We start from the raw sequence: 18,146 nt of genomic DNA, 5'->3' as shown, positions 1-18,146 counted from the left end.
TTATGTGATTTATTACTGAAAAGGTAAGTTCTTTAATTTTATTACACAAAATGTAGATTCCCTTTTATGTCAAGAATCAAGAATCATTTATATATGAGAAAAGATGAGAATTTTGATAGTTAAATGAAGGTTTAGCAAGAATGGTGGAGCGAAAAGGGAGAGTGGTTTTGTTTTGTTTTGTGTTTTTGTTGTTTATTGAGTGTACATTTGAGCAAAGGGTGGTCAGTTCAGTAGCTGAGAAATTTGCTTTGCTTCAATTGAGATCTTCTTTAGGGTTAAGGGCTAAAGAATGGCCTATAAAGGGTAACCCTTGTGTAAATTGGGTTGGGATTGTTTGCAAGAATGGTAGAGTTGTTGGGATCAATATATCTGGTTTTAAGAGAACAAGAGTTGGGAGTCAAACCCCTAAATTCTCTGTGGATGCTCTTCAAAATTTGACTCCTTTGGAGTCTTTTAATGCATCCAATTTTGCACTTCCTGACTCTATTCCTGAATGGTTTGGTGTTAGGCTTGTTTCTCTTCGGGTTCTTGATCTTAGTTCATGTGCAATTATTGGTCCTATACCTCCTAGCCTTGGGAATTTGACTAGTTTAGTTACTCTAAATTTGTCTAACAATGGTCTCACTGGGCAAGTGCCTATAACTTTGAGGCAATTGTCACGCCTTTCGACTCTTGATCTTTCGAGGAATAAGCTTGTTGGGGTGATTCCTAATGCCTTTGGTTTATTTCCGAACCTTACCGTGCTTGATATGTCCTCAAATTTCCTTAGTGGGGCTATTCCTCCGGAAATTGGGAGTTTAGTTCTGTTGAAATCGGTGAATCTGTCTGATAACAGCTTATCTTCGTTGATACCTACCCAACTCGGTAACCTTTCTAATCTGGTTAACCTTGACCTCAGCTCGAATAGTCTAAGTGGAGTTGTTCCTGAATTAGGAGGATTAAGGAACTTGCAGAGAATGGCAGTTGAGAAAAATAGGCTGTCTGGATCGTTGCCTGTTGCTCTGTGGTCGATGCCTGGGTTACAGTTCCTTGATGCCTCTGCGAATAACTTCACGGGTATTCTGCCAAATGTTAGCTCCATTGTCAATGCTACTAGTGCAGTGTTTAATCTCTCTCATAATATGTTTTATGGAAATTTGCCGTCTTTAAACAGAAGCTTCAGTTTTCTAGATTTATCAGGAAACTATTTTCAAGGAAAGCTCCCAGATTATGCACGACGCAATGTGTCAATTAATAGCAATTGCCTCCAAAACGTAACAAGTCAAAGGAGTAGGAGTGAATGTGCATCTTTTTATAGCGAGCGTGGCTTGCCGTTTGATAATTTTGGAGAGCCAAATGCCACAGAGCCTCTTCCAGCTCCCAAATCCAACAAAAAGAGTCACAGAAATGTAATCATATTGGCAGCTGTTCTGGGTGGCGTTGGATTACTTGTACTTGTCCTTACCTGTATGCTGCTACTGGTTTTTTGCACCCGCAAACGGGGTGCCACGAATCAAAGAGCCACCGAGGTTGGGCCTGGCCCTGCCAGTGCAAGTCCACCACCTCCTGTACCTGGAGTATCATTGAATTTTTCAAGCTTAGGAGATGCATTTACCTACCAGCAGATTCTTCAAGCCACAGGTGAGTTCAGTGATGCAAATCTGATGAAGCATGGCCATTCAGGTGACCTCTTCCGGGGTAGCCTAGAAGGCGGGACACTTATAGTTGTCAAAAGAGTCAATGTGCAGTCTGCAAGGAACGAAGCATACTTGTCAGAATTAGACTTCTTCAGCAAGGTTTCTCACTCTAGATTAGTACCTTTTATGGGACACTGTTTGGAGAATGAGAATGAGAAGTTTGTGGTATACAAGTATATGCCAAATAGAGATCTCTCCAGTTCTTTGTTTAGAAAAAACAATTCGGATGATGATAGTTTGCAGTCACTGGATTGGATAACAAGACTGAAAATTGCTATTGGAGCTGCTGAGGGTTTGTCGTATCTACATCATGAATGTAACCCGCCTCTAGTGCACAGGTATCAAGGCCTTCTCTTATTGCATTTCTCTTACTTCCACATACCATCACTTTTATGGTTAATCCGAAAAACTGTTAATAGCTATGCTAGACTTCTGTGATTTACTATTAGGTTTCCATGTTTGCAAGTGCACTTATATTTCACTATCATAATTACAAGTCTTCATTTAAACATGTTGATCATATATCTTGAAAGAGTTGCAGCTACTCTTTATATGTACATTCTTTGGTCGTACATAATTGATGACTCTAGGGTAGACTCAAGGTAATAAAGGATATGTCTGTAAGTTTTATAGTGTGGAGGATAATGCTGGTGTCTGTTAGTTTTATAGTGTGGAGGATAATGCTGGACTTTGATGACTTGAGTAAAAGCTTTTTCTTACTAAAGTATCCCTGATGTAACTTTGGTGTCACTAATTCCCTTTAATGTCTTGTCTCTCTCTGAAATTTTATCCTATAATCCATGCATGCTCACTTTCCTGTTGTATGAGTCACTATGGTTTACTCTAAGCAATTAGGTCAAAATCATTATTCATTACTATTGGCTACCAAAGAAACAATTCAACCTTCACAAAAGGAAGAAAAGAAGGATACAAGAAACAGTTTGCTGCGAAGTATCTGCTTTCCAGCAATGTTATTTCAGAGAAAATTACCGTGTTTGCTGCATTCTAATCCGATTGGGGAACTTCAACTTTTATTTTGGAGGACTGAACGGGAAGTGAGACTAACATATGAAAAAGAAAAAGCTGCTATAACGTTGTTAGTTGTAGGACCTGGTCGTTCTTTCCTTCATTTTTAGCTGTAAAGACTTGTTTCTGTTCTTAAAAAAAAGCTATGCCTTAGTTCCAAACAAGTTGATGTCGGCTAAAGACTTGTTTTTGTTCTGATTGAGTAATATTGCCATTAGCGTCCAATAACAACATTCCCCTTAGTTATATTTAGCAATAATGGTATACCATCATAAATTTCCATCCTTAAGACCTTTACAAGTCAGGGACTTCGGTGCATCTAGAGGAAGATCCTCTTCTTTCCACTTTGTAGGAATACATATCATTCTTCCTGCGGAACCAAACTATTGTTGCCAGCAAGAAAAGCGGCATCTGAGCACTAAAATCTTTTTAAAGTTGTGGTGTTTCCTAGGGATCCAAGACTATTTCTTAAATTGTTGCCCAACTTGGTGAAAGGAAAAAAAAAATCGGGGCGCAAAAGTGCATGGGAATTGGAGAGCGCCCTTTTGATTAATACACGTAGGAGATACTAGGAAAAATGCTCTGAATGAAAGCTATCAAATATCAGAGTATTTCGTGTCTCTGAATTAGTTGGGACAAGATTCCCATAGAAGGCTCTCCTTAAATATTCAACCAAAAATTCAGTGCGGCGCAGACACTATGCATGTTAAAGGTGCCTTGCAACTTTATGGATGTGCACATGTCTGGTCGACTGAAACTAATCTAAAACCTATTGATAAATGGTAAATATTAGATGTCTCCTCCAGCTATTAGCTCCTTGGGATTTATAAAAGGAGATGGAATGAAAAGCAATTGATGGCTTGTGGTTTCTGATTTGCTATCAGTTGTAGATATGTAATGTTTGTTGCCTTGTTAGACTATTATTATACAGAGTTCATCACATAAGGAATATCCTCCACAATATCTTGATGTTGGAGCTTGAATCTATCAACTCGAGGGCTTCTCTTTCTATTTTTATGAGCTACACCGGCATGCAATAATAAGTTTAAGAATTGCTTAGTAAACCTAAAACACGTCCTTTTAGGGCTTATAGTGCTATGTAATGTCACAATCCATGCACTTATAAATTGTTGTAAGCTCAGCTTCTATAGTTGCATGCATGGCGGCGATATCTCTGAATTGTTAGATTTGGTATGACAGATGTGGCCTTAGATTTGATTGCATTAAATTTCTACTGTGCTGGGATATTGTGAATGCCCAATTAGAAATTTACTTCTCAAACGAAGAATGTTTTTTTCCTTAAATTATTGAACCTTCTTCCATACATCAATCTTCTGTTTTGATAACCATGGTGTCCGGGCTATCTTAATCAACTAAAGGTAGTCAGCATATGATAATCCTTATCTTTTGTACGTTTTGTCTCCATGGAGATCTTTTAAATGTCAGCTTGGATATTCCAAAGATATTTTGTGTGTTTTATTCTCCTCCTTTCCACCAAACTTCTTCATTAGTTTAAGCCAGTCAGTGAACTATCTTACTTCTCTAAAACTTTTCTTTTGCATGTTTTGGGTTCAATCAATATTGGCTTAGTGGCAAAAGCACAACGCTTTATGTGCGGGTTAGCTCAGGTTATTGGTTTACATCCTATCGAAGACTAAATTAGCTTGGTATTAAGTGGCTAAACGTAGAAGGGTGGGTCCATTGTCCACCGAGTTTTGGACAGTCCGCCATTGGAGCTGGGGATTTCTCAGTTATAAACAAAAAATCCTTTCATGGGGCATCTAATAGACTTTCTTGAACCAAATATCCGTTCCAGAAGGAACTATCAAAAGGAGATTGTTCTCTAAATGTTCGGATAGTTTTTCTGCTGCAGTTCACCATGAAATTCTCAACGTTTTAATTGCATGAATTAGTTAACTTTATTTCTGTCAGAGTTATGCTAGTGCACCACGTAGTGACACCTTTTTCCTTTGTCTACTATTCTTACAGAGATGTTCAAGCAAGCAGCATACTTCTTGATGATAAATTTGAAGTACGGTTAGGGAGTCTAAATGAGGCCTGCGCACATGAAGGAGAAAGCCATCAAAACCGAATTTCCAGGCTGCTTAGGCTGCCACAGTAAGTACTTGTTGATCCTTTTTGTTCTGATAATGATGTATGTAACTTTGGTAATTCAAACCAGCCTTTTCTTTTCGAAGGCAAACTACTATTACTACTAGAATGTTAGGTTGTGGTCAATACTTTTGTTTCGATTTATGTCTCCCATGATGGATCTTAAAATCGGGTGTTTCATTGTTAATATGCCTGCATCTCCAAGTTGATGTTATAGAAACTACTTTGGCTTGGTTGCTAAATTGGATTTGAGTTCCACAGTTGCTGCCAGCTCAAGTTTTTATGGTGTATATTTATTGCTATGGTATAAATGAGAATTTTTGTACAAAAGGGGGGCTTTAATATAGGCCTTGACTAGTTTAGTTCTGATGATAGTGATCATGCAGTGGCATATAATCTTATTTCTTCTCAGTATTCAAGTTACAAGGAACATCGTACAGAACAGTGAGTCTAGTCTGAAAGACCATCACCTTGATTTACCTATGCCTGTCACATGGGTGTTGGTTGTAGTTTGAGTAGATTCTTGAAATACGTAAAATATTAGCAAAAAACTGTATGTACCCTTACCAGATACTTAAAACTCATGTATGTATATGTATGCGTAGCTAAATCTATGTAGCATTGCTCCTTTGATGCACATGTTTTCACATATGTCGAAGTTGTTGGTTATGCTATTTGGTCGGGGGAATGCATATTTCTTATTCTTATAACTCTCCATCCCGTGCTGAAGTAAGTTTAACTATTTTTTACTATCACTGTCTAGCTTTAACTATTACCTATTATTGTTATTCCTTCACATTGAATGCGGGAAATGATTTAATTGTGTGTGGGTAAAACTTCTGAAACGATCTAGATATAGGGGCATGTGAAGAATTGGTTCAAAGACCTATGTTAGATGCCAACGGTTTTAGGTCTTCTAGATTTTAATCTCCGTGGCTTTTGTTAAAACTTTTCAGGCTCTCTTATTTTATAAATTGAGTTTATGCCACTGATCATGATTACATTCAATCACAATCCAGAATGCTTTAAAAGTGTGAATGTTTGAAGAATTATAGATTCTGGGTTTAATAAAAGTTACTTTAATGGTTCATAGATAGTCTTTTACTGGGCCAGATGCAGATGCATCAGGGACAAAACCCTGTGGACCACACCATGTCACAAGTTATAGGTCGTTTGCATTATAAGAGTTATAAATAGAATTACCTCCAGGATCTCTTGAATAAATGATCATTATCATATTTGAAGCTTTTCGATTTCTTCAGTTCCCAAGTAGACCTGAAACTTAGGAAAAATTGATGAAGACTATGTACATGGATAGAGTAATCTGGTTAATGGTAGGTTTCAAGTTTAGAACAGTATTAAGATACACTCACTCCATCATTCATCCCATAAAGGTATTCAATCCCCTTGACAAGGAAGGTCTATTTGCACTTGTATCTTGAGAAATTTCTGTTTGGTAGATTTACCTGCAGATTCAAGTGTCTTGAGAGGTAATCTAATAGTGTTATTGAAATATGTGAACTGGTAAGATTCTAACTCATGCATGGCTACATGATATTTGGCTGGAATTAGGGGAGAAGGTTTGTTCTGTGCTTAAGTCAGGCCAGTATTGCAAATTTTCCTTACTATTGTTTAACTTAAAAGTTTATACATTCGATGGGACGGTGCTCTAATTCAACCTAATCTCCTTTTTCCATAACCCTCTCCATGGTATATGCATTTCCATAAATTGCAAATAAAGCTTGCTGAATGATCTCAAATTGTTTTGTTATACATCTTGTAATTGTTAATGTTTTTGGTTATATTCTTTCAACCTCCACTGCTTGTTGACATAGTTCTCTTTTCCCTATTTGCAGGACATCAGAACAAGGTGCATCAGGTATGTGCAATTTTGTTTAGTTATACCTTCTGTAAATAGAGTTTACGTGGATATTGATTAATATTTATCAGATAGTGTAGATAACAATTCAAAATTATTTAGGTAACATTTCCCATATTGTTTATTAGTGGGTAAGATCTCCTCAAATTGGTGTAGGCAACAAATATAATTGTAGGCTTTCATTGGAAACAAGAATAAGTGAAACTCTTAGTTGGAGATTTGCGATATAAAGCTGATACCAGAAGAAATTAAAGTGCTGGACAGTCGCCAATATTTTTATCTTGAACTGTACTGACTAAAAATAACACCTAAGGATTTGATGGCGACACGTTGTTTTACTTTTTTATTCCTATGTTTCTCTTCTTAGAGAAAAAAAAAAGGTATTCCTTAAAGAATATTTCAGAGTCTCCTTTCTCTTCCTAATATTATTTTTCCCGAATGGACAGGTACACCTAGTGCCACTTGCGCATATGATGTCTACTGTTTTGGAAAGGTTTTGCTTGAGCTAGTAACTGGAAAGTTGGGGTTCAGTGCATCCAATGACGCCAGCATGAAGGAGTGGTTGGATGGTACATTAAAGTACATTAGTATATATGATAAAGAACTTGTCACAAACATCGTGGATCCTTCCCTGATCATAGATGAAGATTTATTAGAGGAAGTATGGGCAATGGCTATTGTTGCCAGATCCTGCCTCAATCCCAAGCCATCAAGGAGACCCTTAATGAGATACATCCTTAAAGCTTTGGAAAACCCTTTGAAGGTAGTTAGGGAAGAACACACTAGCTCAGCAAGACTAAGAGCAACTTCCTCGAGAAGTTCATGGAACGCTGCTCTTTTTGGCAGCTGGCGTAGCTCCTCAGATGTAGCAGCCGTACCTGCAGCAGCCTCAGCACATAAGTTGGAAGGAACAAGTAGTTTGAAGCAATCAGGAACTACAGGCTCTCAAGGAAGCGGTCCTAATGGGGACAAAAGTCATTCTTCATCAACTAGACGACAGTCGAAAGAGATTTTCCCCGAGCCATTGGAGGAGCAAGATGTAGAGAGACCGCATGAGGGGTAGAAGGAGGTGATTGCCATTAATTCTTTGTTAATAATGCAGCAGGATCTGCATTAAGGTTGCCTTTTTGTTGGCGCACCTTGTACATTCTCTGTTTTTGGAGTGCTGAGTTTGCAAGCCATTATCTTGCCGTTGATCAAAGGGAACTTTGAAAATGGAGATGCGTCGTTTACCTGGGACAGCAAACATCAAATTGTTTATTGGGGTTTTGGGGATTTTTAAGTTCATTTTTCTTGGGATAGAGTTGGACAACAGGATTTAGCAGTGGTGGTTCTTTTTGTTAATTTGTTTGGTTGGGGGTTTATGTTTCATTCCAAACTCCAATTCTTTTCTTATAATTCTTCTCTTTTACCAGTCTCTCCATGGAATGTAAATTATACAGAATCTTTCATTTTTCAAATGGAGGAGAGGGGAAAAAAAGGCATCTCATTGATCTTTCTTTTATCACACATGTTGCTGAATTGCTTTGATTCTTAGTACTGAAGTCAGCAGGCATGCCCTTTTAGTCTAGTCCCAATTTCTGTTGCAATGTTGCTCTAATGTCAGCGAGTGGTTCTGGTCTGCCATTGATTTTTGCATCCAAGGTTGTGGTCTGCCCGTCAATGATGGATAATAATTCATCTGTCTAAGCATGGATGGATAGAGTATTTTATATTTATGTTGGTGATCGGTAATAGGTACTCCGTAAAATAATTAAATTAAGAAACATAGTAGGTAAGTTCTTTTTTCTCATTTGCCTAAGCATTGGTGAGAATAGAGTAATCAATGTGTGTGCTGGTGGAAGGTAATAAGGACTCCACAAAATAATTTGAGTTAACACGCACGGGTTAGTTAGTTCAGAAAAATCATTATCATTATTATTATTATTATTTTTTTTTAGAAAAAAGGCTAAACGAGTGATTTTCCTTGGTATGAAAACGTTAAGAGTCATCATCAGTTCACATAAAAAAAACACACACATTTGTTTGGACTCTTAAATATTGTTTGCTTTGTTTTTGTGGGAGAGAAAAGTCGTATACATCCACCAAATTAGTTTGCTTTTTCTTCAATTATTAAGTTTTTCTGAAGAGTGGGAAAAGAAAACAAAAAGGAATATAAAAGGTCCCACCGAGATTTGAACTCGGGTTACTGGATTCAGAGTCCAATGTCCTGACCACTAGACCATGGGACCACCTTATTACAAACTTGAATACCTGATTAATAATAACAATACATTTGACAAACAAAAGAGAATTAGGATGCTCCATTGTTTTACAAAACCTATGTTGCTTGAACTCTTCAAAATGTCCATGGGTGCATGTAGCTTTTGAGAATCCAACACGAGTGCGGCTACATTTTGGTTGAGTTAGGGGCAACATAGATTAAAACAATCCTGTCTGTTTGTTATATTACATTTTTTATTGTTAATTTCATTCAGTTCGTTAATTGGGATTTTAAAGAAGAATAACCTTTGCTAGCTAGATATTGGAGTTTTATGCCCCCCATAAAACTAAAGAGCAGCTCAAACTAGTCAGTGGTGAAAGGAGAACCTTCACTGCTACAACTAGACTATAATCATCTATTTCTTGCATCAATTATTATACAGTTTAACAGTGAACTCAGAATTATCAATCAACTTGTTATAGGTACAGTTAAATTGAATGCTGGAAAGACTGTCCTGGCTACCCCTTGTCATAGCCATATATAGATAGCGTCAGTACTAAATGTTATTCACAATTCGATGTTGCAGACTCAGAGCCTCCAGTTCACCACTGACCCCAGCAATTCCATCAACTTTAATGCCTTAAAGAGAAAGAATTGAATGGGATGGAAGGTTTGTACCAAGAATCAATAGTAGTAGATGGCAATAATTAATGTTGTCTATGCTAAGGTTAGCTGAAAATTTTCCAGACAGCTGGACCATAAGCCATAAATTGCAACATTAAATTAATTTTGGTTGTACTACTTATATCTGAGCAGGTGTACTTTGAAGACAGTTCAGTGTATATATGCAGCGTTTCCAAACCAGCAGACAAAAAAAAAAGAAATTCTGCACTCATAAAGTTGCAAGTGGGGATGAACATGGCTATTATTGTCCAATCATGGAGTCAAAGTAAACACAATTCAGAATGTACACAGGAACAAGATTTTTATCTAGCTTTTTTCATTTTAAAAAATGATGGTGTTTGACTAAGTGTACGCGCACCTCAATTACTCCACTGTAATCTCCCACAGGCACTCGTATGGGGTAACTCTGCTCACCGAGGTTTAGATAAATGGGAAGAAACCACTTGATGTTTTTGCGGAGATTTTCATCACCTGCAAGCGTACCCTATTTCTCTCAAAACTTGAAGCTCTAAACAAGCTGAAGAAGTTACAAGGTCCTAGCAAAAACTATTTAAGGAATCATAAATTCGGCTATAATATACTGCTATTCTACTCATCTGGAATGACTGCAGGTGCTCGTTTAAATCAGCCTGCATCACTAGCAGTGTAGGTAGTCAGATGCTAATTGAGCTTATGTAGAGCATTTACAAAAGCTTGCATTTTCGCATCGCAGGAATGAAAGAAACAACTAGAAGAAATTAAAAAAGGAAGACCGAGTGGAATTAAAGAAGCTAGTAGACGATCACTAACTGAGCAACTGATATGATATAACGGAATGCTCTGAAAAGTTTGATTTCTCGAAACTATTTATCAAGAAGTGAAAGTTAAGTTTGTTCAAACTAGGGCAAAGAAAGAAGCAGCCTTTGTAGGCAAAGCAGCAAAAAATATGCTGTGTCCTCTAACAATGGTTTCTTTTAGGCAATGGGTCGTTTAGCAATTTTGGCTTATATGGTTTATAGACAGATCAGAGACCAAAATAATTTAGTGTTCAAATGTTTCACCATGATGAAGTAAAGGTCAAATGCCAGAAATCTATATCATAAGCAGCAGAAATAGCCTTGTGGTACCGTAACATCTACAAGGTCTTGGGATAAATTTCCCTATCCTCAAATAAGCAAACAAACAAAAAAAAGCACTTCCAAATTGATTAATCAACTCAAAATCATCCCTGCAATAATGATATGAAAAAATGCACATGCCCCCAGTGTCATTTTCATGTATATTTGCAGCTTCAGGTATGCCGAAAGCTTGCAGTCAAATGCAAAGTAATAGACACAACTCGTTGAAAGGAAATAGCATAATATAGAAGCACTACAAACTTTATTATATTCACTTAAGAAACTTCTATTTTCATTTTTCCTCCAAATAGGTTAAAACTTGGAACATCACAACTACGTAGAAAAAAGATGAATTGTTCAACTGCCGTGCTCTGTAGCACTCCGAAAACTCTTGTGCAGAAATTTCAAGCACCAAAAAGTAATAGTTCAATAACTTGGTTGACAAATACAGTGGCCAGTTCATTGATCATTGCCAGCATCATTTGCAACCAAATTTGGTACCAGTGTTCAATCATTACTCGCTGACGGATTGATTATCTGAATTGTCCTACAGAACTTACCACAGTCAACATGTGCTATCGACCTTGCCAGCCAGTTATTGATGGAACTGCCATGAGTGAATTTGCAGCCCTTTCCATCCTGAACAAAAAATAGCTTATAGCATCTTGACTGACCTGGTGAGTAAAAAACAAAAGCGAAAAGAAACATAGAGGGTTTGGCGAGTACTTAGAGATTTCTTCCACAGCCTTCACCACTTCTGAGGAACTTGTCTCAAGAACTTGACCTCCCAAAATGATCTCGTCTAATATAGCATGCACCTGCAAAACCTCAATACATCAGCAAAATCGCAAAATATTTTTGATCTTAATTACGGAAGCAGAATGTCAATGCAAAAAGATCTTATCAAGAGGCTAATCACTCTTTCTTGTCTTTGATTAGTTAAGCTTAATCCTAAGAAGAGTAAAAGTTTCTCAAATTCATTTAGTAAAACCTGTCAACTGAACTCAAATAAGTGAACTCCACGTAGAAATTTCATCATCCCACATTTCTTATTTTTCAAACTTTTGGTGCACCAAAAGAATTAACTCGCTCTTATAGACTTAAGCATTCCTTTGTATCCAGAATGGCCTACTTACTACTAATCAACTAGCACTGCTTCTTAGATCAACATTATTTCAGGTGACAGTCGATTTAGTCCAGTTAAGAAATTTGGCAATTAAGGTACCTCAAGTCTTAATTATGTATCCCCAAAGTTGATGCAAAAAATGAACTAAGTTGCAAGTGTTTCTTTATTATATCAAGTAACACAAAACCTGAAGGAATCAGATCACATAACAACTACATGCCATTAGTGATACACACTTCATGACGCTACATCGACAGAAAACACTAACCTTGTTGAAATTGAATACTATATCAAGTTCACGTACATTACTGAAACACTTGTCCATTGCCTCCACAAATACTGAAACTCAAAATATTGTCACATCATTCAAGTTAGTAAATCTTGGAGAATGATTACATGTCTTTCAAACGAAGTTCTTAAATCGTGTTCATGTAGCTTATATTAGAAACACAAATACACATATTATAACAAAAAAACATTGAAAAAGTTTAGCAGTGACCATCAATTGATTCCTGTGATTCCTATGGAGACCTACGAAATAGTGCAGCTCGACAAAAATTTATAGGAACTCCTGCCAAATTTTAGATGTTGAAAATGGTGCTGCATAAGCAACCATGGATCTCAGACCACCATAATACATAATGGTGCTCAAACTAGCATATTTCTCCCATATCCCATATTTATACTATTTTAGTAAATGATATATGTGTGCTTAAGTTTAATAATAGCAAGTTGGACTTTCATTTGCTTAAGTTTCTCCTCAAAAAGTAGGACCTTTCATTCATCTTAATATTACGGCAAGGCAGAAAGCAAGAAATCACTAGGAAGCCTCAGTGACAAGTTTGTTCCATTGCTTAGTTCTGACGGAACCCTGAACTCCCAGTACAAAGGATGACAAGCAAAAATTACTTTAAAAATCTATCAAAGAAGAGAGAGTTGGCCTTTTGCTTTAATTATATGTCACGTAACCTTTTGATAATGAATCAAGGTTCTTCAATTAGTCGTTGTAACGTATTATAGCCAGCATGTTCAGAGTCTGAGTAGATATACCTTGCATGAGATCAAGCATTGCAAGCTCATTCTCTGAGCTGTCAAATATGAATAAAATATGTAGTGTGGCATAAGTCTTGTACACAAGCCGAGTATCCTACATGTAAGGGGAACAAGAATTCAATCTCTCTAGCTATTCGGGTTAAGCAGAAACTCAGCAATGGTTAGCTAACGTAATGACGAAGGACAAAATTGATCAACTTTTCCTATGTTTTACACGAACTTTGAGGAACGATAAAAAACACAACGAAAAGTAGAAGCATAATTCAGAGAGGTATGGGCAGAGGCGGACCTACCTGTTAGCGTGGGGGTGCATGTGCACCCGTTAAGTTCGGAAAAAGCTCTATATATGTACATATATATACCTTAGGACACTTATATATAATTATACGTGTACCCTCTTAAACACCAGTGCACTTCAGGCGTGTTGGATCTTGTTAGTTTCTCACATAAATGACCCAGGTTCGATTCCAGTTCTCACGTTAACTTTTGCTATTTTTTTTGTTTTATTATTTTTAACAACAAAAATGGGCAGTAGGGATTCAAACCTGCGACATTTTGTTTGGAGAATGTACCCTTTTCCACTAGGCTACTACAGTGATGTGTTGATTTTGAGTTACAGGTTTACTTATTACCATAAAACTCATATTTAGCCTATCTATTTGTATTTTTGTCATTGCTTAAGTCTGTATTGACTAGTCAGTGGCTTATGTAAAGATAAAAGTGCACCCGCATTCTTCGAATCCTGGGTTCGCCTCTGGGTATGGGGAGAGCCAAGAAGAAAACACATACCGGTCCAAAAAGGGAGTCAACCTTGACGAAATTGCTTACATCTTCTGCTCTACTGGATAAAACTGCGCTTGAACACAAAATGTCACAACTAATGATTTTACACGACAATCAACAATGTATCAATCACCATACAGAACAAACAAAAAAGTAAAACTGGCAAGCAATAAACCATTTTTCAAATCAGTTTGACAATCCTTGTTCATACACAGGCTTCTCGGGTACGAAATGGGCCACTTCAAATAGGTTCATTGCTCCCGCCCAGAATACTATTAATCCAGCATGGGCTACATGAGCCCCTAGAAGTTTACCGGATACAAAAATATTTCAAAAACACTAAGTGATTTCTTCCTACCCAGTGGAACTAGCCTACCCAGGGGCATATCTATAGTCTAAATATGGGGCACGTGAACCCGTGGTCTCTCTGCAAAACTAGGTATTTTATGTATATATTTTTAAAAATTGGTACAATATTACCTGCTCGCACTCATGCTGTCAGAAAGCTGAATAGCGCACTTAGTTGAATGTGGAGTTGTTTACCTAGAGGACTAGGGAAAAATTCCCGCTCAATACATTATTTTCTTCTCCTTTCTTACAATAGTGCGCAGATGTTCCAGTAATCCTAATTCGCCTCTGAGTCTAGGTGTGCATAAGCTGGGCCCGTACACAGTGGTTATAAAAAAAAAATCAGTTTTCAAAACCCACCATAACAAAAATGTTGAGTATCTCAGATTTAGCCGCAGGAAGATACGGATCAAGATCCATTTTTTCTTCTCACAGAAAAAAAAAAATAACAATCAAAACAAAAGGAAGAAAGGAAAATCAAATGCAAATACAACCTCCATATAGTCTTCGAATCAACTCTTGCTGCTTCTCTGCAGGCTAACCTTACATTTCAAGTAACAAATTGATTTTAAGAAGGAATCAAAATTATCAAAAAGAACTAACAAGCATTAATCTTTTTTGTCAATTTCACAAAATTAATAAACTACCTATTTTTATTAAATTCACAAAAATAATTAACAAGCTTTAATTTATTTATTTATTTATTTATTGTTGTTTGTAAAGTGGTTTAGGGAGACTTACATGATAATCGTAGAATTTGACAAGACGGGGTTTGCCCTTATCGTTCATCAATATTACACCCTTTATCATCTTCGATTTGCTGCCAACGTGTAACAACGCGCGTTGATTTGTTTTTGATACTCTGTTATGTTTCCATTATTGCAATTAGACACTCCCAAATGTGGTGAAATGCAGATGCGACCACCACTTTTTACTTTTCTGTGTGTTTAATCATCATCATTATTCTATGCTTACTGTCGCAATTTTATTTTGTTTTTTGGTCTCGTGTGTCATAATTTCGAGCATTGCACCATTGAAACTTTATAAAAAGAAGGTCAGCCCGGTACATTAAAACTACAGCTATGTGCGATATTCGGAGAAGGGTCCCACCCTTACCTTGCATTTTTAATACAAGAAAACCAAGGGATACACGAAATTACACTCCAAACGGTCCTCAAATCACAAGATTCGAGGACCTATTGGAGAACAACTCTCGGATTCACTACAACACACAATGACGAGATAGAAAGGTGTATTTTCAACACCAAAACAGCAAAAACGACAATAAGATGAGAACAATATGATAAGAACAATAACAACAACTCACGGGTTGAAGATTACAAGATACATAAACGGTTACAAGATTACAATAAACAAAAGGGATAGATAGTTAGACTTGGTTGGTATAATCTTAAGAACCCAAGAACATGTGATACTCTTGAACCCTTAACGCTACACACAACGGTTAACCTAACTTCTACGTTGACACAAGAGGGACTTTACCTCCTCTAAACACCAACGTCTCAAGCCGTGAATGCAACACTAGTGATTCCACACTAGTATCACCCTAGTTTCGGGTTGCCTCCTAAAGAGAAGAGGGGACTTGTCTTTCAAAGTGTTATACAACTTACGATATAATCAAAGTCTAAGAAAAAAATGACCTACAATGTTTTATTTATACTAGGTTACAACTAGAATACAAAATGACCAAAAGGCCCTTCAATGAAAAGCCTCAAAATATCGCCCATGGAGTGTAGTGTAGGTTCGGTTTTGGTATGTGTTTTACGCCCTCTTTTGCATTTTTCTTGCACACTCCAAGCCTCGAGTTCATTACACTTTCACACGTCCATCCTCGTGGTCGTACTTGTATCATCCTCTCCTTTTTGAAAAGGATTCGACCTCGAATCCGTACCTTACAAAATCAAGAGAAGACAAACAAGCACACATCCTCATGACATGAGGGGTTAGGGTTAGCAAAAAATAACACATTAACATGCCATGCCGAGGTGGAACAAACTTAAAGTATAGCCACGGGTCCTTTGTTTTAATCATGAAAAGATTAGTACAAATGCTACATACGAGGTGGCTCGGGAAAGCATCAAGACAAAAGGAAAATAGGCCAAGAGTAATCCTTTCCCACCCTAAGATGGTACCGGGATCAAATGGGTGGAGTAACCAAGGACTTAGGCCTCGGCCACTCTCACTTTCCCCTAAGGTACCGTCTTCAAAATTAGGCATACCCTCTATATCCCTGTGGAAAATATCATAAGCACAAAGAGGATAAAGAAAGGTGTCACACGAGTCAACTCCAACTATGATCTCCTTGTGCATGTACTCACTAGTTTCAAGTCCAACAACACTAGTAGGCTTAACATAGGAAACACATAAAGAAGAAGTAGATGGAATTTCTAAGCATGCAACACTTTCTCTTTCAAGAGAGTAGTCCCTACATAGACATAAACTATCATGGGCAGCAAAGGGATCACAAGAAAAACCATCTTTACCAAGACAATCACAATTCGGGTTTCCTAAACAATCAAGCAGGTCAAGGTCATTTCCACCGGATTGATCATTCTCCACAACCTCACTAGTTGTTGGCAACTCATATACCAACGTAGACCCACCTTGGTTTTCACAAGGGTCAACTAGTGTGTGAATACTCTCGTCACTTGGTAATGGAACCTTGGTCAAGTTATAAGTGCTAGCACTAGATGGACACAAATCATTCTCACGAGGAGAATCAATTTCGTCATCTAAAGGATCAACTAGTGCTTGCATACCTACAACAAGAGTTTGGTCCTCATGTGGCCTAACAATACCGAGAGTATCACAAAAAGGAGACTCGAGCACCTCTACCCTAGGCAAAGTCGCAACTATACCTACTTGGCTCCTACTAGCCACAACACAATATTCTAAGTTCATAGGAGTGTAGGGAATAACGTTTTTACCTCGTAACTCACGTGAGCTATGGCCTTCCTCTTGATGTGTGTCTGGGAAGCCCACTTGCTCCCTTTGACCAACTATACGATCCAACCTTTCATTTGTCATAGCTAGATCTCGGGACATAGTGTCAAGGTAGGCCAAAATGACATTGGTGGCATTGTTGTCCATGGGTTGAGAGGTTGAAGCCGCGGGTTCCCTTGTAATTGTACCTAAAAAAAGAAAAGAAAAGAACAAGCCTACAAAGCAAAACACAAAACACAAGTTAGTCCTCACCACACTCTCACACACTTAATTGTTTCACACTTGGATTCACAAGTGTTGCAAGTCATCTTGTAGTTTATGATGAATCGAGGGGTGAGTCTACTCCTTGGTCGGAATGGATTCTTTGTTTGAAGACTCAAGAAAAGTAGTGTCCGAACTTGAACCAAGAATTACTATGATTTTAAAAATGATAAAAGAACAAAAGAAACATAAACACGAACAATGGAATCAAAGGACTAATTATCACGCCTCAAATCCTATTGGGGCGGACTGGCACCCGTAACCAAGGAGGCCCAGGAGAACCAGCTCATAACCTTATACTTTCCATGCATACCTCTATGACAACCCAAAATTCGGACAGAATCATGTCGCATATAAAAGGAAATAATCACCTGTATAAGTTCGAGTACACATATATATGTATATACAATACTTGACCATTGGAGCCATCACGTCTATTAACAAAACACCACCTTGACTATACATTAGGTCTACAAAGCCTCTAGACAATACACAGAGTTTAACTAAGGTCGGGACACACCCAGCCATATAACTAACTTCTATACAATACCAAAAGTGACTGGATATGACACGGAAAGCCCCGAAGCAAACTGGAGCTCACCAAAAGCAGCTGGATATCCTGGCTCCTACTTGTGCGGTATATGAGCTGAGGTACCTGTTCCTGCAGCATGAAATGCAGGTCCCCTGTGGGGGACGTCAGTACGAAATATGTACTGAGTATGTAAAGCTGTAGATAATCACATATGATATAAGAGCTTAATAGAAATCAGAAACAAGTGAATAAATCGTAATAGGAGTGGACCACACTTACTAGAACTTGTGAAAACCTGTACATTGTATTTATTCAATCACTTTACCTTCATTCTTATCATCTTTGTAATCATTACTGTACTGTACTGTGACCATTAGGCTGCCTTCAGTACATATCAACTGG

At 37.6% G+C, this 18,146-nt stretch overlaps 2 protein-coding genes and 1 non-coding gene across 4 annotated transcripts in view; 1 reads left to right on the top strand and 2 right to left on the bottom strand.

Moving 5' to 3' along the window:
* Nucleotides 1-8,197, top strand: part of LOC107840408 (probable LRR receptor-like serine/threonine-protein kinase At2g16250) — a gene marked incomplete in the record, with an annotated part of 8,661 nt that extends 464 nt beyond the window's left edge. Inside the window, 4 exon segments of the mRNA XM_047395155.1 lie at nucleotides 1-2,014; nucleotides 4,692-4,820; nucleotides 6,671-6,693; nucleotides 7,140-8,197. Coding sequence (XP_047251111.1) covers nucleotides 141-2,014; nucleotides 4,692-4,820; nucleotides 6,671-6,693; nucleotides 7,140-7,756 — 2,643 coding nt within the window.
* A 655-nt stretch (nucleotides 8,198-8,852) lies between these two features.
* TRNAQ-CUG lies at nucleotides 8,853-8,924 on the bottom strand. The gene has a single exon. It is a non-coding gene; the product is annotated as a tRNA-Gln (tRNA).
* An 862-nt stretch (nucleotides 8,925-9,786) lies between these two features.
* On the bottom strand, nucleotides 9,787-14,964 carry LOC107840407 (AP-3 complex subunit sigma). 2 transcript variants are annotated; one of them, XM_047395154.1, is made up of 8 exons: nucleotides 14,729-14,964; nucleotides 14,482-14,524; nucleotides 13,646-13,707; nucleotides 12,854-12,950; nucleotides 12,072-12,142; nucleotides 11,404-11,495; nucleotides 11,238-11,316; nucleotides 9,787-10,051 (listed from the first exon to the last, which is right to left on the bottom strand). In XM_047395154.1, exons 1-7 carry the CDS (start codon nucleotides 14,795-14,797, stop codon nucleotides 11,253-11,255), a joined length of 498 nt encoding a protein of 165 aa, XP_047251110.1. In that variant the 5' UTR covers nucleotides 14,798-14,964; the 3' UTR covers nucleotides 9,787-10,051; nucleotides 11,238-11,252. The 2 variants fall into 2 exon arrangements, with proteins under 2 accessions (XP_047251110.1, XP_016539750.1); XM_016684264.2 differs by lacking the exon at nucleotides 9,787-10,051 and having other exon boundaries at nucleotides 10,923-11,316; nucleotides 14,729-14,957.
* Between the last annotated feature and the right edge of the window lie 3,182 nt (nucleotides 14,965-18,146).

The sequence above is a fragment of the Capsicum annuum genome, chromosome 8, assembly GCF_002878395.1.
Source record: "Capsicum annuum cultivar UCD-10X-F1 chromosome 8, UCD10Xv1.1, whole genome shotgun sequence".
In the NCBI taxonomy this organism is placed as follows: domain Eukaryota; kingdom Viridiplantae; phylum Streptophyta; class Magnoliopsida; order Solanales; family Solanaceae; genus Capsicum; species Capsicum annuum.
This window is presented reverse-complemented; position numbering and strand designations above follow the sequence as displayed.